Source organism: Denticeps clupeoides, chromosome 9 (assembly GCF_900700375.1).
Source record: "Denticeps clupeoides chromosome 9, fDenClu1.1, whole genome shotgun sequence".
NCBI lineage: Eukaryota > Metazoa > Chordata > Actinopteri > Clupeiformes > Denticipitidae > Denticeps > Denticeps clupeoides.
The window spans coordinates 18,280,433-18,298,622 of NC_041715.1; the positions used below are offsets into that span (position 1 = coordinate 18,280,433).

The following is an 18,190-nucleotide window of genomic DNA, read 5'->3' on the forward strand; positions in this document are numbered from 1 at the left end:
ATTATGCTTCGTTGTACTTCATACGATAGTCAGAAAACAGAATCATGAATGAAAATGTGTGTTGAAAATGTTTTGTCAGAGAAGGACCAATCTTTAGCAAAATTGTACTCCTCTGTGTTGGATAGGTAAACAGAAAACTTTCTCTCATTAGACCAGTGGACCATTAAAACAGGAAATGCTTTTCAAATGCCGCCAGGAGCCAAGGTCAACAGAAACACACGAATCGGGTTTCCACTGGGATCAGCCGGGCCTTTAAATCCGAGCTTTGGACCAGCTGTGTTGTTTGCCAGCTTCAGCCCTCACAAGTGACGTCCCCAGTGCCAGGCTGGGTGAATGAGCCTCTGTGCATTGCCGTAAACCGCCATCCAGTGCCAGACCTCTATACACCGCAGCAAGCACCCTGGCTGGGTGGGCAAACACACTCACACATCCAAAAAAAAAAAAAAAACTTCTAGTACACCCTGGGTGCAAGCTTCACATCCAACCCTGAAACCCTCTCATTGAGCATTTAACTGTTCGCCCAATAGCCGCCCGTGGAGACGTTCCTGTTTATTTTCGGATCGTATTTATGCCGTTCATGTGCGGGTTCGCATGTGCGCACGTGAGTGCAGCCAGCCCCAGATGCTCGGTGTTGTTCTTCCGCTGCCCATGAAAATATCCACGAGTGAGCTCAGCCCGAGGAGAGTCCCAACGCAGCCAGGTCCCATCAGGCCACGGTGCATCTTGTTTTCCGAGCATATGATTCATCCCACAGCGAGCTCACTTTTTCCAGGAGGTCTCCGCTCGCTGACATCACTGCATAATGATGCGAACGTCCCACAAAACCAGGAAGTGTTTGCCATTTGGCCGTAGTGTGTGTAGTTACTGGTAAAAATAGGTTTACATCTGGCCAAAGGAGGTCAACCAAGATGGTTAGCATGCTTCTGGACATGTGACCTCCATCTGTGGCCCTCCTGTCAATGTGTGCAGATTGAAGACCCATGAGGTAATGTTTGAGATAGCCATTCCCCACGAGGGTGATAAAGGTTTACAGGGCCGAAGTGGAGACCCCGCATGGTCATGGAGGCATGCGACACCTCCGCCACAGCCAGCCGGACCGGGGTTCCTCGAGTCCAGCAGTGCATTCTGGTCCGCATGCCGAGGGCATGAGTCACGCCAGCAGGGACGGGAAATGAAGAGCGGTTTACATTACATTGAAGAGATAATCACCTCTGTATGTGTACTTTGCCTAATATGGCCAGACGAGCCCCACTTGGGTAAACAATAACACACCTGGGCCGTCCTGCGAAACTGCAAGTCAGCCTGAGGCGTCATCTGTAGTCAGATGTCCCATTCAGAGAAGTCCCTTTCATCGCGTTTCTGCATGGATGCATGAGCAGAGCTGTCCTACACAGATCTAAGTCACATTTGGAATGACAAAATCCGTGAAGAAATGTGCCACATCTGTAGAGTTCTGTCAGCAGCAGCAATAAATATAATGTTGTGGTTTAAAAACCAAGCATTTTGTCTGTATTACATGAAATACAGTAAATTTACTGAAGTGCTTCATATTGTACATTATTATATTCATAACTTGTGCTGACAGTATTACAATAGCTCTTGCACTCTGTGGCAGAACAGCACCGTGTGATCAAGATAGTGGTGGTGGTGGCCCAGCGGGTAAGGAAGCGGACTCGTAACCGAACCCCCAAGGTGCCACTGATGTCCCCTTGATCAAGGTGGCCCTGGGCGCCTTTCATGGCTGCCCACTGATGGGTTTTTAAAGCAGAAGACACATTTTGCTCTGTCACCGTGTGCTGTGCTGTGCTGTGTATCACAAAAACAATCACTTTCACTTTTCACCTTCGTTGAATTGCAGCATTGTTCCAGTTGTGTGCTGGAAATTCAGTTGTTCAGATCTAATCTGAAACTACCCTTCTTGGATTGGGTCTTCATCCCACTTCCTCCACCACCTTCCATTGTTCTATTCAAACAACAAGCTTCACCCTGTAAACTCAGAACGAAATCCAGACAGTGGGTTTAAAAAAAAAACACATTTGGTTTACCATGGTGCATTTCAAGTAAGCTTCCACCACCTGTGGTTACCATAATTTGCATCATAAGTGTGTCACAGTGCAAAATGTATATAAAAAAAAACAAGCTAATAAAAGGAATCAGGCCACATTAATAAAACTATGTATTACTGAGATCTAAACCAACAATAAAAACAATAAGAGAAAGTTGTCAGGCATGGGGGGGGTTGTTCACAAGTAAGCACGCGTATGGAAGATGGAAGTGAAGACACACACATACACGTGTGCATATGTGTATAAATCTGCACATTGTTTATTCTACAACTGTTTCCGAATCATAGTTCATGGCTCGTGCAGACGCTGTCTGAGACGTTCTCACTGCTCCCAGGTCTCTGTGGTTTCATTTCCATAAACTGTGGTCACGTTGTCACGCAGACCCATGACAGCCGGGGAATTTACGCCATCATCCAGCGCACAGGACCTTTTTTTATTCTGAAAACAGGATAGTGAAGAAACTCTCAGACTGGGTCTCTGAGGCACAGGAATTTTCTTACCTTCAGCAACCCATCCTGTTCCTTCAAAGATGTCACCAAGACGGGACGGCCCTGTTTATCTGACCCTTTGCAGGCATAATGTGCAACTCTGACAATGACATATTGGCTGTTTACAGGCACCAGCCCGAGACGGGGTGCAAGAAACAGGAAGGCTGACGTCATGCTGGTTTCACAGAGCATTCGTGTTGTGAAATGTAAGCTTACACCCCACGCTGGATCTGTGGCACGCAGTCTGTGAGCAATTAGGTAATGAATAAGGACAGAGTCGGGGTTCCTGTACCGGCGGCTGCTGGCAAAACGAGTTGCTCGGCCACCACGAGAGGCGCCCATTAAAACGTGTCATTTCAGCAGCGACTCTCCAGGAAACTCACTGACGCTGGCCCTTTTTTCTTCTTCTTAGGTTTAATGGGAAGCTAATTATGCTCTTCAGCCGCAGCTTACCCATCAGATAAGGATTCATTAGGCCCAGCCACGTCCAGATTCAGGCCTTTTTTAAAGGGCTTTAAATCAATCTTCACCTGCTTTAATTCAAAGCTCACGGCACACCGAGAAAAAAACGGATTTTGTAAAAGCATGAAACAAATTAGCTCCAGACGTTCTGACTGAGTTCATGAAGGGCACCAACACTTAATAAAGGTGGCAGAGCACAGATAAAAAAATACCAAAAAAACTGATTTGTACCAAATCAAGTCGTGAGGCAGCAGTGGTATTAATAAGGAATAATAGAAACCGTGGGGGACAGAAATTGATACTTATATTAATATCTGCCGCACTCCACAATGCTTGTTTTCAGAGACATTGATTTGATTTATTTTATATTGTAAATGCATCTAAATTAATGTCTTAAATGTTTTATTGTCAATCCTCCTTTTGTTTTTATTGTCAATCCACCTCATTAAAAACTCCTGAGCCAGATTTGGATTGGTATTGTTTTAGGGCCTTCCAGGTCCGTTTTGCCTCAAAACAGGCCTGCATATGATTGCAATAATAAGAATTAGTAAATTAAATGAGTTCTAATGCATGAAGCATTTTCCCCCCTACCCCACATCCCACATCCTTCATACTTGATTTACATCAATTTAATGCATTTTCCTCTTTTGAATAACACATATCATACCATACCACCTTAATTTAAATTATAATTTATAAAGACTTTTTTTATTTATTCTAAACAGCTTCACAGGAAAACTGCAAAACACTTCATTATAAGGCCTACATGTATATGTATATAATGTTAATGCCCTGCAAACGAACATTCTTCTCATAGCCAAAGCAAACAGGGCTGTTTATACTCTCTGCATACATCACCCAACACACACACACACACACTTCTCAGCCAGCAGGTTTACATTCTCAAAACCGCATATGTGCACACATCTATAGATTCGGCACCTGAGCAAAATATTTGGCTTCTGGGCTGGTTGAGCACACTAAATCTCCACAGTGTTTTCTCTCCAGGGTGGAGCGCTGTGAGTTGAGGGAGGGTCCTGGCTGCAGGAGGACCCCTCTTCTGCCGCTGCTGCGTGGATGTGGGTCACTGCCGCAGTGGCCCGAGTCTCCTCTGAATCTGCTGACGGCGAGGGGAAAGGGAGAAGAGAGAAAACACCCCTGGCTTGTTTACACACTTCACAGCTGAGCACGGCCGGAGCCGGAGCCGGAGCCGGTCCTGGAGCCGGGGGAGATGCAGGACTCCTCCACAAAGACCTCCTCTGTTCTGGCGCTCAGCTGCTCCCTGCCCGCCGCTGCAATCACCTTCGCGCTGCCGCACTTCCTTCCTGCCAAAACTGGGCAGGTGGGAGGACGTCGCCACAGCTAAGAGAACCGGACTGCGCCCCAACATACAAACCCCTCTTTATTTGGCCTGAGTGGCACTAGCGTTGCAGACATCAGCGTTCAGCAAAAACTTCATTAATATAACAATAATGATGATGATGATGACAAATCAAGTTTGATTGATTACTTGAGATGCTTTGGATAATGACTTTTGACATTATTATGCGCCCTCTTGCTGGCAACAGATGAAGGAATGGATGATTTTTAAAGAGGGTCACAGTGTCCTGATTTGAATGCTAAATTTTTTATCTCCAGGAAAGTTCCATAAAACCTAAAAATGTTACATACATCCATACACACCCTGCTGATTCTACATGTTATTATATACATGTAATTACACGTAGAATAATGAAGAGCTGACGCTGGGGCTGATTCAGGTTCATTAATGGGTCGGGTGGAGTGTGAATGAAAAGACAGCAGGCTGGTTGGTCACCGATTCTCCTCCCCTCTCTCACCATCCTGATTTATTCTCACCCTGCCCGGCAGGACGATGATGGAACGTTGTGAACTTGCTGACCCATCTCTGGATCCTCAGCTGGGTGCTCAGAGTTCGGTGCGTGATTACTCTCCCCGGGAAGGGAGCCAGGCGGCCGGGAGAGACTTCGTTACTCAGCACAGATGACTGGCAAAGCCCAAACGCTGGCGCACAACTGGCTTCCACCTCATTAAACTTGTTAAAGCAATTTTAAAAAGTGGGATTTTTAGGTCCTGAAGGAGTCTGTGCTGTGCCAAAACAGAAAAAAATTTGTGCTCAAGTTAATATACCTCTGCAGAAATCTTGAATGGCAGACTGGGGCTGAAATGTTAAGTCCATTTTTAAAACTGATATTTGATATTTGTATCTCGAGTGCACTAGGCTCGGTTTAAACAGTGATAGCAAGCATCAAGATCTAGCCCATACACACACAAAAAGGGGGCGATTTTGTATGGGCTGTCACTGTCCTCACAGGAGTCCTGATTTCCCACCCCCTCGTGGTGCAAAATAATAATAAATAAATAAAATACAAATACCAGAGTACTTGAGAACGTTACGATCTGCCCCCTCCCACTGTACAGTGTCTGATAAAAGTCTTGTCGCTTATCTTACCTGCTATTTTAATTTAATTAATCAATTGGTGCAATTTTACTTTTAATTAATCAATTGGTGTTAGAAATAGCTCATATGAAAAGCTAAAACCCTACCAAATTATGTTTAATGCATTGAAATGAATTAGCTTCACTGAAAAAAGATTTAATCATAATCAAATTTTGGCAAGACAATAGTTTTTTCGTCTATACAGAAATTGGACAAATTTACTGCAAACACAAAAATATGTCAGTTAATTAAGTTGTGGTGCTGTGAGATCCAAATTTAATATCTTGTATGACTTCCATGAGCTTGAAGGACTTTATCCATGCGCTTTAGTAAGGATTCACACAATTTATTGATGAAGTCATCAGGAATAGCAAAGAAAGCAGTCTTGCATGTCTCCCAGAGTTAATCAGAATTCTTTGGTTTCGTCTTCCATGCTTCCTCTTTCATCCTACCCCACACATGCTCAATGATGTTCATGTCTGGTGACTGGGCTGGCCAATCCTGGAGCATCTTGATCTTCTTCGCCTTGAGGAACTTTGATGTGGAGATGGAAGTATGTGATGGAGCACCATCCTGCTGCAGAATTTAGCCTCTTTTATGCTTGAGAATATATAAGGTAGCTAAAATTTCTTGGTATTTCCGATTATTGATGTTGCCTTCCACCCTGCAGATCTTTCGCACACCCCCATACTGGATGGAACCCCAGACCACGATTTTTCCACCATCAAACTTTACTGGTTTCTGGGTAAATCTCGGATCCATGCGGCTTCAGTAGGTCTCCTGCAATTTTTGCAGCAACTATGGTGTAATTCAGATATAAAACAGATATTACAAAAGATGTTGGGAATAAAATGAGCCATTTCTTGTAAAAAATTTGGATTATAAATACATTTCAGTGGGTAACACACTCGCCTATGAACCAGAAGACCCAGGTTCAAATCCCGCTTACTACCATTGTGTCCCTGAGCAAGGCACTTAACCCTTAGTTGCTCCGGGGGACTGTCCCTGTAACTACTGGTTGTAAGTCGCTCTGGATAAGGACGTCTGATAAATGCCGTAAATGTAAATGTAAATGATAGGAGGGTTAAAACACCAGGACACAGTGATGATGGAGTACATACTGGGCCTTGTTGTTTTTTTGGCGGGTATAGAAAATGCAGGAGCAGTAGGCAGCCTGTCTGGCGCATGTCCGTCACCGTGCAAAAGCCTCCGTCAGCAGGGCCCTCGTGCAGGTGGGGGAGGGCGGATGCTGCATCAGCGCGAGAAACGGGAACACGTCCCCTATACCTCAGCCAGCTCGACTCCGCAGTGCAGGGAGGAGCACAGAACCGCCGACCCTCCATCCACACCTGGCTCCGGAAACACCCCACCCTAAACCCCCGTCAGCCCAGCCACCGTGTGTGAGCTGGAAAGGTGGAAACGTGTCCCTGCTGCGGTTCTCTGTTCCACTCAGCAGCGATGGTAAATGGCGGATTAATCATTTCGGCCCTGAGTTTCAGGCCCAGACAGGGAAGGGTGGCGGGATTTTGTCATACCTACCTTGCAGGGGATTTTAGGGAATTACATCCTTCAATTTCCTCACCTAGAAGACTACAGTACTGTTGTCACGGGCCTGCATAATTGCAGCTCTACAACAATTAGATTCCAACCCCCACATCCTTTAACAGAGCAAAGTTCCATCAGTCCAACATGAGCCGTGTGCACCACAGATAATCTGTTCACAAGCATCTTTTTAATTAACAGAAATAAAAAGGGTAAAAATGTGAATTAAAATGTGAAGTTTCTTTCTGGACTATGTTGCGAGGATCCAGATTTGTGGATCCTTATTTTCATTTCTGATCCTGAATAAGGTTCAGGGAGAGAAAAATGGCCAATTGGAGTTTATTGGCAACAACTCCCTGTGGGACACATGGGTCCCTGGCACACGGGCGAGCCGCACTGGTTTGTTTATATTTGTGTATATGAGTCCATGCAGAATTTTATGCCGAAGGGACAGTAATTAGAGCAACCAGGGAATATAAAAACAGGCAGTACAGACTTCCTGTTTAGAGGTGATGTGTCACCTAGCTGGCATGCAGAGCACCATTTTATTTGGTTACATTTGTTGACCTTGGTAATGAGGTTATAAAAGTTACTCCAAAAAAATAATAATTTTAGATGCACATCTGGTGGAAACTACCAGTGAGCCAATTAACAGCAGCATTTTCTTTTATTTATTTTTCTATCCGACTTTTACATGAATGTGTTAGGTTTATGGGAGGAGGTCCCCAGAAACACAGAGAAGCATAAATACGGTCTCCTTGCACAGACTTTTTACATGGACATTCAACCATTATTGCCCGTCCTGGACCCTGATTGAGAGAGTTGCTCGGTGAATGAACATGACATTCTTTTGTTTCAAAACTAAATTAACATACAATTTGTACTTCATTAAAGTAAATTGTATTTTATGACTGTATGACTGTACCTGTATAAATATATAAAACTAGCATAAAAGCATTGAGTCAGTGTCAGTGATTAACTGACTGAGTGAGTAAGTGAGTTCATTTCACCCTTTTACATATGTATATATATATATGTGCCTTGGTGACCAGTGTGCCTGTCATGCACACTGCTCACCAAGGGTGATGGTTAAAAGCAGAGGACACATTTTATAGTGTCACCGTGTGTTGTGCTGCAGTGTTTAACAATGATTTTACTTTCATTCAGTGACGTGTTGACTGTAAACAAGATTCAAACGGAACCTCTGTCAGCATGTTGCTCAAGTTCCAACTTTATTTCCGGATTCCTGGGAAAGGTTGTATTCTGCGGTCTGCCACATATGGAGTCTCTGGCACAGCAGGATTTCTAATGCATATTTTCCTAAACAAAAAGGGGACCCGTGTCTGTATCTTGGAAGCACTTTGTGGTCCATTGCAGATTCCCAGTCATTCCCAGGCCAGATCGGAGCACATCGTATGGTTACATAACGACCGATATAATCATCAAACACAGAGGCTTTGTTTGCCATATGTATTTAAAGTAGTTTGGGACGTGTAGTAAACAGCTCATTTTTACTATACTTTCTGCCCCAAACTTCAGAAAAGAGAACAGATCTGGAATTCATTTGAACTTTTCTAGACAATGTGGGTGAATTCGCTTGCTAACATCATTTCATGTACACTTCTGAGATTTGAGTATTGGGTATGAATATTCGATCGTCTCCGTCTTCACCAGAAAATCTTTTCTTATAAACTTGACTGACTTCAGTGGGAAGGGAGGTACCGTGATCAAGAAGGTGGTTCATCCAGGATATTCGATATTACCTGCGATCATGCAAAATAGGATGCAGGGCACAGGAAAGTTCCTAGAATTCCAAGATTCTGCTCCCTGGGTGTCACTCATGGCTCCTTCATGAAATGTAAGCACAGGTCGCTGTGTGTAATAATCATGTTCACGTTGCTGGCAGAGCCATACGAACACACAGTCTGCGGCCTGGTCATGAAGACCTCCGAGATGAATCAGCCGACGTTACTCATTTCACAAGTTCACAGATGATTAAATGGCTTCCTTCTCCTTGGTGGTGGACGTTAGGTGAACCACGACCTTATTTAAAGACCAGAGCGACACTGACACACCCCGTTTCTTGTCCAAAGTAGGCAGACATTGTCCCTGCTAGTGGCAGAAAAGACAGCCCCACCTGTACATTCTTTGTGCAGAACTTCAGCGCCGTGTGCATGTATGTATGTTCAGAGTTATGATCATGGTGCCATATTGAATGCTGGGGGGGGGGGGGGGGGGGGGGGGACTGCGCTGGAACTGTCCGGATCGTGTCCCAGTTTGCGTGACGGGACAGCTCCTCTGAAACTCCTGACGTCAGAGCCACCAAAATAAAATCACCCAATTTAATATGTTTATCCAGCAGTTCGGGCTTCACATACCGCTGGGGCGAAGGAGCAGGCAAAGAGAAGTCACAGAGACCCGTGACCTTCTCTGCGTCACACGGAACAATTCTTGATTCTTTCTGAAGACCTTCCAGGACAGACTAAAAGAACTTGGTTGTACTTTAGTGTCCCAAATAAAATAAAATAAAAAAATGATAAAATCTTGTAATAATCTGACGTCTTTTGTGCATTTTGTAGAATGTGATGAATATAATCGGATTCATCGCTGATGTTTAGGTCCTGCTTCGTGGATGGCAAACACACATGTGCAGTGGGCCCTATGAGCATAGGGGCTCATTCACCTCAACAAACAGGCGCTGCACTTTTCAGCATCTCTCCAAGCCCGAAAACGCTCCCCTCCCAAACTCTTCCAGACGTCAGATGAAAGATTCTGTGTCCCTTGATGTTTTGACATGTTCCAAATAAAACACCATCTAAAGCCAGACGTGCGAAATGTCATTTTTTTGGTCTTTCTTCTTTAGTAAAGACATTTAGCCTTAAAATGATAGGGTTTAACCAAAGAGTAATTACAACTCGCGGATGAATATTTAAACATCTGGACAGATCACGTAACAGGGATTCAAATGGACAACAGACACGTCTGGATGGTGTGGATTTGTCATGAAGTTATAAAGCAAACCAAATAAACATTTATTCACACACACACACACACACACTGTACTTGTGTTGCTTTGTAAGGGCTGAATATGTTTTATGAGCTTTATTAAGTAGAAAAACCATAAAGATGTAGGCGTTACAGGCCACTTTGATTTGATGTTGCACTGACTAACGACAGGCTGACTGCATTGTGAGGGTGATGAAACATGCATATGGGATTACATTTCACCTGGATCTGTCACACACGCCACTGAGGAGGCTGTGACTTCACTCCTCAGGACAGGGACAGGGACAGGGAGGTAACCGGCTGATTCGGCTCAACAGACAGTAAAAATAAAAAAAAATAACTTGACGCTCCCACATGTGTTTATTGGGACGGCACCGCGGCCCACCAGGGCCTGATGTTCAACGACAGCCTGTGCCAAGCAGCTCGGATGCCCGTGTGACTTGGCAGGACTGCTGATAAGGACAAAGGTCGATATGTGATGAATCGCAGCCGCAGTTGGACAGTAGCCCACGACAGCGGTCCTGAGGCGGAAAGCAATGACAGACTGACAGCGCTGCCTGCTGGCCAGACTGAGTTTCTGCACATTTCACCAGACCAACGCAGAAGTTTTCCCAACTCTTAAACTGAGTTTACTCTGTCTGTATTTCGTTGTATGTTGTCAGATCCCTAATAGTATTTATCCTGCTTATTAATGTCTATAATAGCACTTTGTACATCATTTTCTCTTTATCTGGTTAAGCTGTAAAATGTAATTGGCAAAAAAAACATGAACCATAATTAACATAAAGCCAAACGCAAAATGTTTCACTTAGTTTTAATGAATATGACATGAATTTTTTATTCAAATACATTATATTAAAAATATATACTTAATTCAATTGTTTTAGATGTACTAGTATATACACACAATTATTAAAAAGTGGTTTTAAAAAAAAAATTACTGTCAGTGTGTATAATGACCAGAAAACAGAGCCAAGTTCAGATCCAAGAAGAAATTCACAGTCAGTGTTTTTCCGCTTTTATTGATTATGATTTATGCTCCGACGGAGGCCTTTTCGCTGGAGAAAATTGTAAAAGTAAAAACAACAAAGATACCTGCATACCTACTTGAATAAGACAAATTTTCTGTTTTTTAGATGCTATTATCAGCTGCAGAAATGTAGACATGTATTATGTTTAACATGTGATTACTATTCAATCCACAAAGCCTATCTGAGTGCCAAAGTTGATGCCGTCGCGCACGTGGGAGAAGATCATGTCCGGGTTGCAGGAAGTGCACAGTGTGATGTTCGGCTTGTCCGTCACCGTCTTGTCGTGGATGTGAGTGGGGAGTAGGCCGCCTTGCTGCAGCAGGATCCTGGGAGTAAGTACATGAAATGAAATGACTGATCTTATTTACATTACCAGTCTCGATGGAGGCCATGGAGACTGTGTTCGGAGAATGGTGCTGTTCAGAGTCTCCTCTCTTTACCTTCATAACTACTTTAATATCATCATCATCACATGATGCTTCATGAGATGCTCATTAACATGAAGGGAAACTGTTGGAGAACCATCCTCACTGTCTAACTTAAAAGTCTCTGAACAAACCCACAGGCTTTGTCTACAAAAGTAGAGAGAACAGTACAGTGTGCTTCTGGAATATCGCAGAATCACAACGGTGCGTTATACAGCTTATCTTGCACCACGCCGTTCTGTGGCTGACCTCTGAACTGCTGGTTACCTCGTGGCCCACCTGATGTTGACGTGAAGCTTCGGGGACTCCACGTCCCTGACACAGTCCGGGTGGATGGCGTGGAACTCCGCGGCCGACTCCCGCTCCACTGTGAAGCAGCAGGGACCCACCGAGGGGCCGATAACCGCCACCACATCCGCCGGCTTACTGCCAAACTCAGACGCCATTGCGTTCACTGTTGCCATGGCGATCCCCATTAGTGTACCTTTCCAGCCTGAATAGACGGGGTAAAATTATTATTTTAAAAAATAATATTCAGAGGGAAATTTTTTTATTTTTTTAAGTCATCATGAACAAATAGAGTATTAGATTTCTTGGTGAAACAACTGCACCGTAATTAAGTCATGCAAATGAAAGATTGCCAAGTGAAGTTGTCAAGTCTGTCGCCCCCAAACACAATCTGCTAAATTAAATAAAACGTATTCAAGCGCAGCGCTTAATTATCCCTGCAGGCATGGTTAAAATTAAAAGTAGTACACTATTAGCAAAACCTTACACTCAAGAAGCAAAACATCAGCCCATATTTGCACAACTACAAGCACATTGTCAACCTCACACTTGTTGCAAAACTCTACACACAGTGACTTGCAAAGCACTAAACACACTTAACATACATTACACACAAAAATCTATCATGAAGTCACTTCCTTGCAACACCAAAGCACTGACTGTCAAATTACCGCACCGTCCAACACAGTCATCAGGTGTGCAAACGCTTGCTTAGTTCTAGACACACCAGTCAGGTGTGTGAGCACTGTAAAAAGGTCTTCAAGCACAGTGGAAAGAGTCAGAGAAAGAGTAAGACGAGGAGGAGGAGGAATCAACAGAGGAAGAGATGGAGGCCATGCTGGAGGTAGAAGAAGAGGAAGAGGAAGACGAAGACGAAGACAAGAAGGTGCTCAAAGAGGACTGAATCTGACAAATGAGATTCGTGCAACACTGGTTGACCACGTTGTCAACCACGGCCTGACGCTGAGGGACGCTGGGCTGCGAGGACAGCCAAATCTAAGCCGATACACAGTGGCAAGTGTGAGTGGCAGGTAGTTTTACGAATGGATGGAGAGGAGATCCAGAATGAGTTCATTTACGTAGATGAGGCTGGGATCAACCTGACGAGAACATGAAGGAGGGGAAGAAACATCATTGGCCACAGGGCTATAGTCAATGTCCCAGGAAGTATAATACTCTGTGTAGCCATTACACAGAATGGGATCCTCCACCGACATGCCCATATGGGCCCTTACAACACAGCACTCATACTTACATTCTGGGACCAATTGCACAACTTAACAGCAGCAAATCAAATCGTTTATATGCAATACATTGTTGTCTGGGACAATGTGTCTTTCCACCATTCTGCTCTGGTTCAGAACTGGTTTCAGCAACATCCACACTTCACCGTCCTATATCTTCCACCATACTCTCCATTCCTCAACCCTATAGGAGAGTTTTTCTCAGCATGGCGGTGGAAGGTATATGATCTCCGTCTCCAGGCTGAGGTACCCCTCATCCAAGCAATGGAGGAGGCCAGTGACAAGATGGATACAAGGATACAATACAAGGATAGAGTTTGTCATTCAAAACGTTTCTTTCCAAAGTGTCTTGCTAATGACAACATTGCCTGCGATGTTGATGACATTCTCTGGCCAGATCCAGCTAGACGAAGAGAAAATGTCTAGTGTTTTTTTGTTTTTCTTTTGCAACAGTAAACTTACAGTACAATACGTAAAGTCGCATGTTGTTACAGTACTACTGTTGTCACTTTTGTGGATACACAAAAAATGCTTCAAAGCCACCAGGAATATCTGCTAGAACTGGTTTGCTTGTTAAGCAGGAAAAGATATCAGGTTGACTTGTGGTTTCTTCTCTCTGACTATTTTTACTATGTACAATGGACATAGTAAAACAATGTGTAACAATGCGAGCATGTATGTGTATGTGTGTGTGTGTGTGTGTGTGTGTGTGTGTGTGTGTGTGTGTGTGTGTGTATATATGTGGGGGTGTTATAACCTAAAAATCCACAGATCAACATTATACACGATTCATCATTAGGACGTCAGGGTTATTGATTTATTTGTTAGAAAAAGGAAGAAAACAGTAAGAGGAAGTCACCTGCATGAGCTGCTCCGACAACCTTTGCCACAGGGTCAACAAAGAGCAGTGGTATGCAGTCGGCTCCTGGCGTTGCTATGACAACGTTGGCTTGGTTGGTGACAATTCCGTCATAGCTGTCAGGTGCTTCTTTCCCAATCACCCACACATCACTGGCATGATTGACCTGTGCACATGTCAGATCCACTCTATTCACTCCAGTTTATCTAACGTAATAACAGCATTTTAACGTCTGTTCCATGTTTTAACATATTCTTTATGCCCAACGTATTTTGTAATTTTTCTCAAATGCTAAAAAACATTTCACAAACGTTTCCTCCATGTTCCCCAATGTCTAAACACAACACCCTTTACTAAAACTACATAAACACAACCACACCTTCTCACTTCAAAACTCAATCTTTCACACCAAAAGAGCAGCTCGAAGCTTTCAAAAATGTAAACACTATACATATCATTACACACTACAGCAAAACAATTGAAAACACAATGCTCAATTTGTGAGAAGGTTCTTTGTTTCATAACTGCCAATTTGCCCATTTTTAAAAACTTTACAGTTACGGATCTTCTTAGATCTCTGCAGAGGATTAGGCATTTAGATTAGTGAGTTTCATATGAAGAGTATAAATCTATAGACAATTCTGCATGTACACTACTGTAACACAACTCAGTGCAAAAACACAACAGTACTCTTGAAAACATGATCAGGGTGTGAAGTCTTTTTATTTACTTTTTTCACACCACAATCACTGTGTGACATCATGTCGCTGAGCTGCATCGGGCCACATCACCTCATCCACATCGCAGGCTATATTGTCTCTTGCCAGGCACCATGGGAGAAAAACGCCCTGGAATGGCAAATCCATCCTTGGACGGCCTCCATTGGGATGTCAACACAGGCCAGCTCCATTGCCATTAGGAGGTTCTCTCTAGTGTATGGTTGTCTGTCATAAACCTTCCATCTCCACGATGAGAAGAACTCCTATATAGGGGAGTAGGTGGCAGACAGACGTTTAAAAAGTGGTTACTGTTGGTGGTGAACCACTCTCTGATTTGGTTTGTCCTGTGAAAGTGGACATGGTCCCAAATGATCACATAAATGTGATGTGCGGGCCAAGGATGGTGTTGTTGGTGGTCCAGGAGGATGACTTTTAGAAAGGTGAGGAGATGCTGGCCGCACAAAGAGTAATATTACCCCCCTGTTGGCCAGGAACCTCAGTGATGGCTCTTTGGCCAATGATGTTACGGCCTCTTTTCCTTCATTTCTGCAGGTTGAAGCCACTCTCATCCAGGTACTCATGAGGTCTGGCCATCGCATCCAACTGTAATATCCTCTGTGAAATGTGAAAGTGCACAGGTGTTCAGAACAACAGTCCATCAGGTAGCACAGTATTGTCCAGAAGTAATATAGGCCACTGAGCAACACAGTATGTCCACTAACTGTACTGTAAACATGGATGTATACTTACGCTGAAAGGGACCCTATAGACCTGTTTCATCCGCATCTTTTGGCGCCAGAGAACTGAATCTATTTTGGCCAAGCTGACATCATCAATGCTCTCAAAGTTGACTCTATTGGCAATGACTTTGTCTCTGATCTCCTGGAGTCTGATGAGGTTGTTCTCACGAACCATATCCACAATGAGGGTTTCTTGGGCCGCTGTAAATATGGCAACCCTCCCACTTCTATGTGATATTCTTTCAATTCTTTGTCATGCCATAGACCAGGGATGTCAAAGTCAAATGGACAGGGGGGCCAAATGAAAAATTTAGGAACAAGCCAAGGGCTTGGACTGATCGAATGTTCATTGAAAAAAAATAAAATGACCGCATATAGTCTAGTGATCCCCATTAAACAGTCTGAAAACCTAAAAATATATTACTATATGATCAAATAAATAAACAAATAATTTCTTATGGCTCTGTCAGTATATTTTAATTTTCAACAGGGACAAAAGCTTCTGTAGCCTCTGTTCCATGTCCATATCCTTGTCTTTGTCCACGTGTTTTGTCTCATGATACCGTCTCAGATTAAACCCTTTCATCACTGCCACACTTTCTCCACACAAAAGACACACAGGTTTTCCAGCTACCTCCGTGAACATGTACTCCGACTCCCACCTTGTTTTAAAAGTCCCGCGGGCCTTGACTTTGACATATGTGCCATAGACAATGACTGTTGCTCGCATCTTGTCCGTAATGATGGTGCGAGTTTGTCTTGCTCTCCCTCCTGGACCGTCTCCTCACCCTTATTATACATGTGGTCACAGCATTAGCAACAAGTGCCTTCAATTTTGAGTCGTTGTGTGTAATGAATGACGCCAGGTGTGTTCATTGTGTTCAAATATTGCTGACTGTGGCAAGCATTTTGCATCACATGAGCTTTCATTTGTGAATATGAGCAGAGTTCTTTTGCAACTTGTGTTTTAGCATGGAAAAATGGGTTTAGATTTATGAGAACGGAGGATTGTGTTTTGTGAATTGTGTTTATGATATTGGAAAATGATGCCTAGATTTAGTAAATGTGTTTAGACATTTGGTTTAGAGGATTGGCTTTTGTGTTTTTCCGTATCTGTAGTTTTAAATGCTAATGAGGAGGCGGGTTGAGGAGGAGAGCGGATTATAGAAACTGAAGCGGAAATGAAGTCATCAACACCAGTCACCCACCACAATGTTTGGTGCAGACATGATGTCATGTAACCTGTCCCCGTATGACGACATAAGGGGACAAATTCCAAATCCAACCGTCTGAGCTGCCGCTCTCTGAACGGTGAAGCAGAATGACCAAAGTACTCTTTACACCGGTCACCATCTCCAGCCACTACAGGACCATAGACAGGCTCGGGGACCTCATATTAATGTTAAATAATCTCACAAGGAAGGGGACCAAACATATTTGCTGTGTAATGTGGTAGCGGCCCTGTAATCAAAAAGTTGCGGTTCGAATCCCGATCTGCCAAGGTGCCACTGAGGTGCCACTGAGCAAAGCACCGTCCCCACACGCTGCTCCCCGGGCGCCTGTCATGGCTGCCCACTGCTCACTCAGGGTGATGGTTAAAAGCAGAGGACACATTTCGTTGTGTCACAGTGTGCTGTGCATCACAATGACAAAACAACTTTAATGCATGAAATTAAGACATTTATACCCTTTAGTTTATGAAATGTACTTAAAGCCGAGCCAACAAGTGTGTGAAATAGTATATTAATTTCCACAGCTAGGCCATTACATGCCTGGTTTTTAAAAAAATTATTAATAATATCTAGATAATGAGAACTGTGATGATCTCCAGGTTACGTACCTTTACCAGGTTGAACAGGTGGGGATGAAAACCAGCCTCCAGGCTGAAGCGTCGCAGGTTCTCCGCCACCACCGCCCTGGGATCCCTGCGCCTGGAGCTGCAGAACAGGTTGAGGGAGCTGAGGGTCTTCACGGAGGAGATGCCTCCTGTCCTGGTGCTGAAGCCATGCGAGAAACCATCTGCAGAGGAGACCAAGTGAACGACTGAATGTGAGAAAACGGAAGTTCTCGTGATTTTTAAACATCTGACTTCCAACCCACCCATGTTTACTGCTGAGTATCTGTTAATAATAATTTACACTCTCACATACAGTACAAAGGATTTAGACGGTAGTAACACTAATTAAAGGCTTTTTATCTGAAATCATTCAGGAATGGATTTTCTAAAAGTGTAAAACACACAAATAATACAGATTTTAAAAAGTGAAAGTGGTAAAAATTTCCTGTTGAAAAAATAATATGATTAATGTTTGATATTATGTTACACTGACATTATGTTAGCAAAATAGCCTGCAGCTTAGATAAAGAGCGGTTTTGTGGAGTAGTAGTAGCCTAGTGGGTGACACCCTCACCTATGAACCAGAAGACCACAAAGACCATCGTGTCCCTGAACAAGACACTTAACCCTGAGTCTCTCCAGGGGGGGACTGTCCCACATCATTTTTCCCACATCAATTATACAAAAAACAGACAATGTGTTGATTGTGATGGTCAGTGAGCAGCAGTATAGTTTCATGCCTGTGGTTAGTGTGGAAGACCCATGTGTATGTATTGCAATAATAAAAAAAGTCCTTATTATTCCTATGTACAAGACTGCCAAGCCTTCTCTCAGTCTATAGATTTCCTTCTATAAACCTCTTATACTCAAACGTTCTGATCCTTGCGATACACATGTAAAATCCTGTAACACTATGTTACAGGTCCTTGTTAAACTGTGGAGGAACTGGTTACAACATTTGACATTTCTGTGCTAAGATTTTTTTTTTATTTACACCAGAATCAATCACCAGATTTCTGCACAAA

The 18,190-nt window shown here is 43.5% G+C and overlaps 1 protein-coding gene across 1 annotated transcript; it reads right to left on the minus strand.

Moving 5' to 3' along the window:
* Window positions 1-11,216: 11,216 nt before the first annotated feature.
* LOC114796886 (laccase domain-containing protein 1-like) lies at window positions 11,217-17,432 on the minus strand. Its single transcript, XM_028991402.1, has 5 exons — window positions 17,429-17,432; window positions 17,169-17,371; window positions 13,870-14,035; window positions 11,746-11,971; window positions 11,217-11,379 (listed from the first exon to the last, which is right to left on the minus strand). The coding sequence occupies exons 1-5, from the start codon at window positions 17,430-17,432 to the stop codon at window positions 11,217-11,219; spliced, it is 762 nt and encodes a 253-aa protein (XP_028847235.1).
* Between the last annotated feature and the right edge of the window lie 758 nt (window positions 17,433-18,190).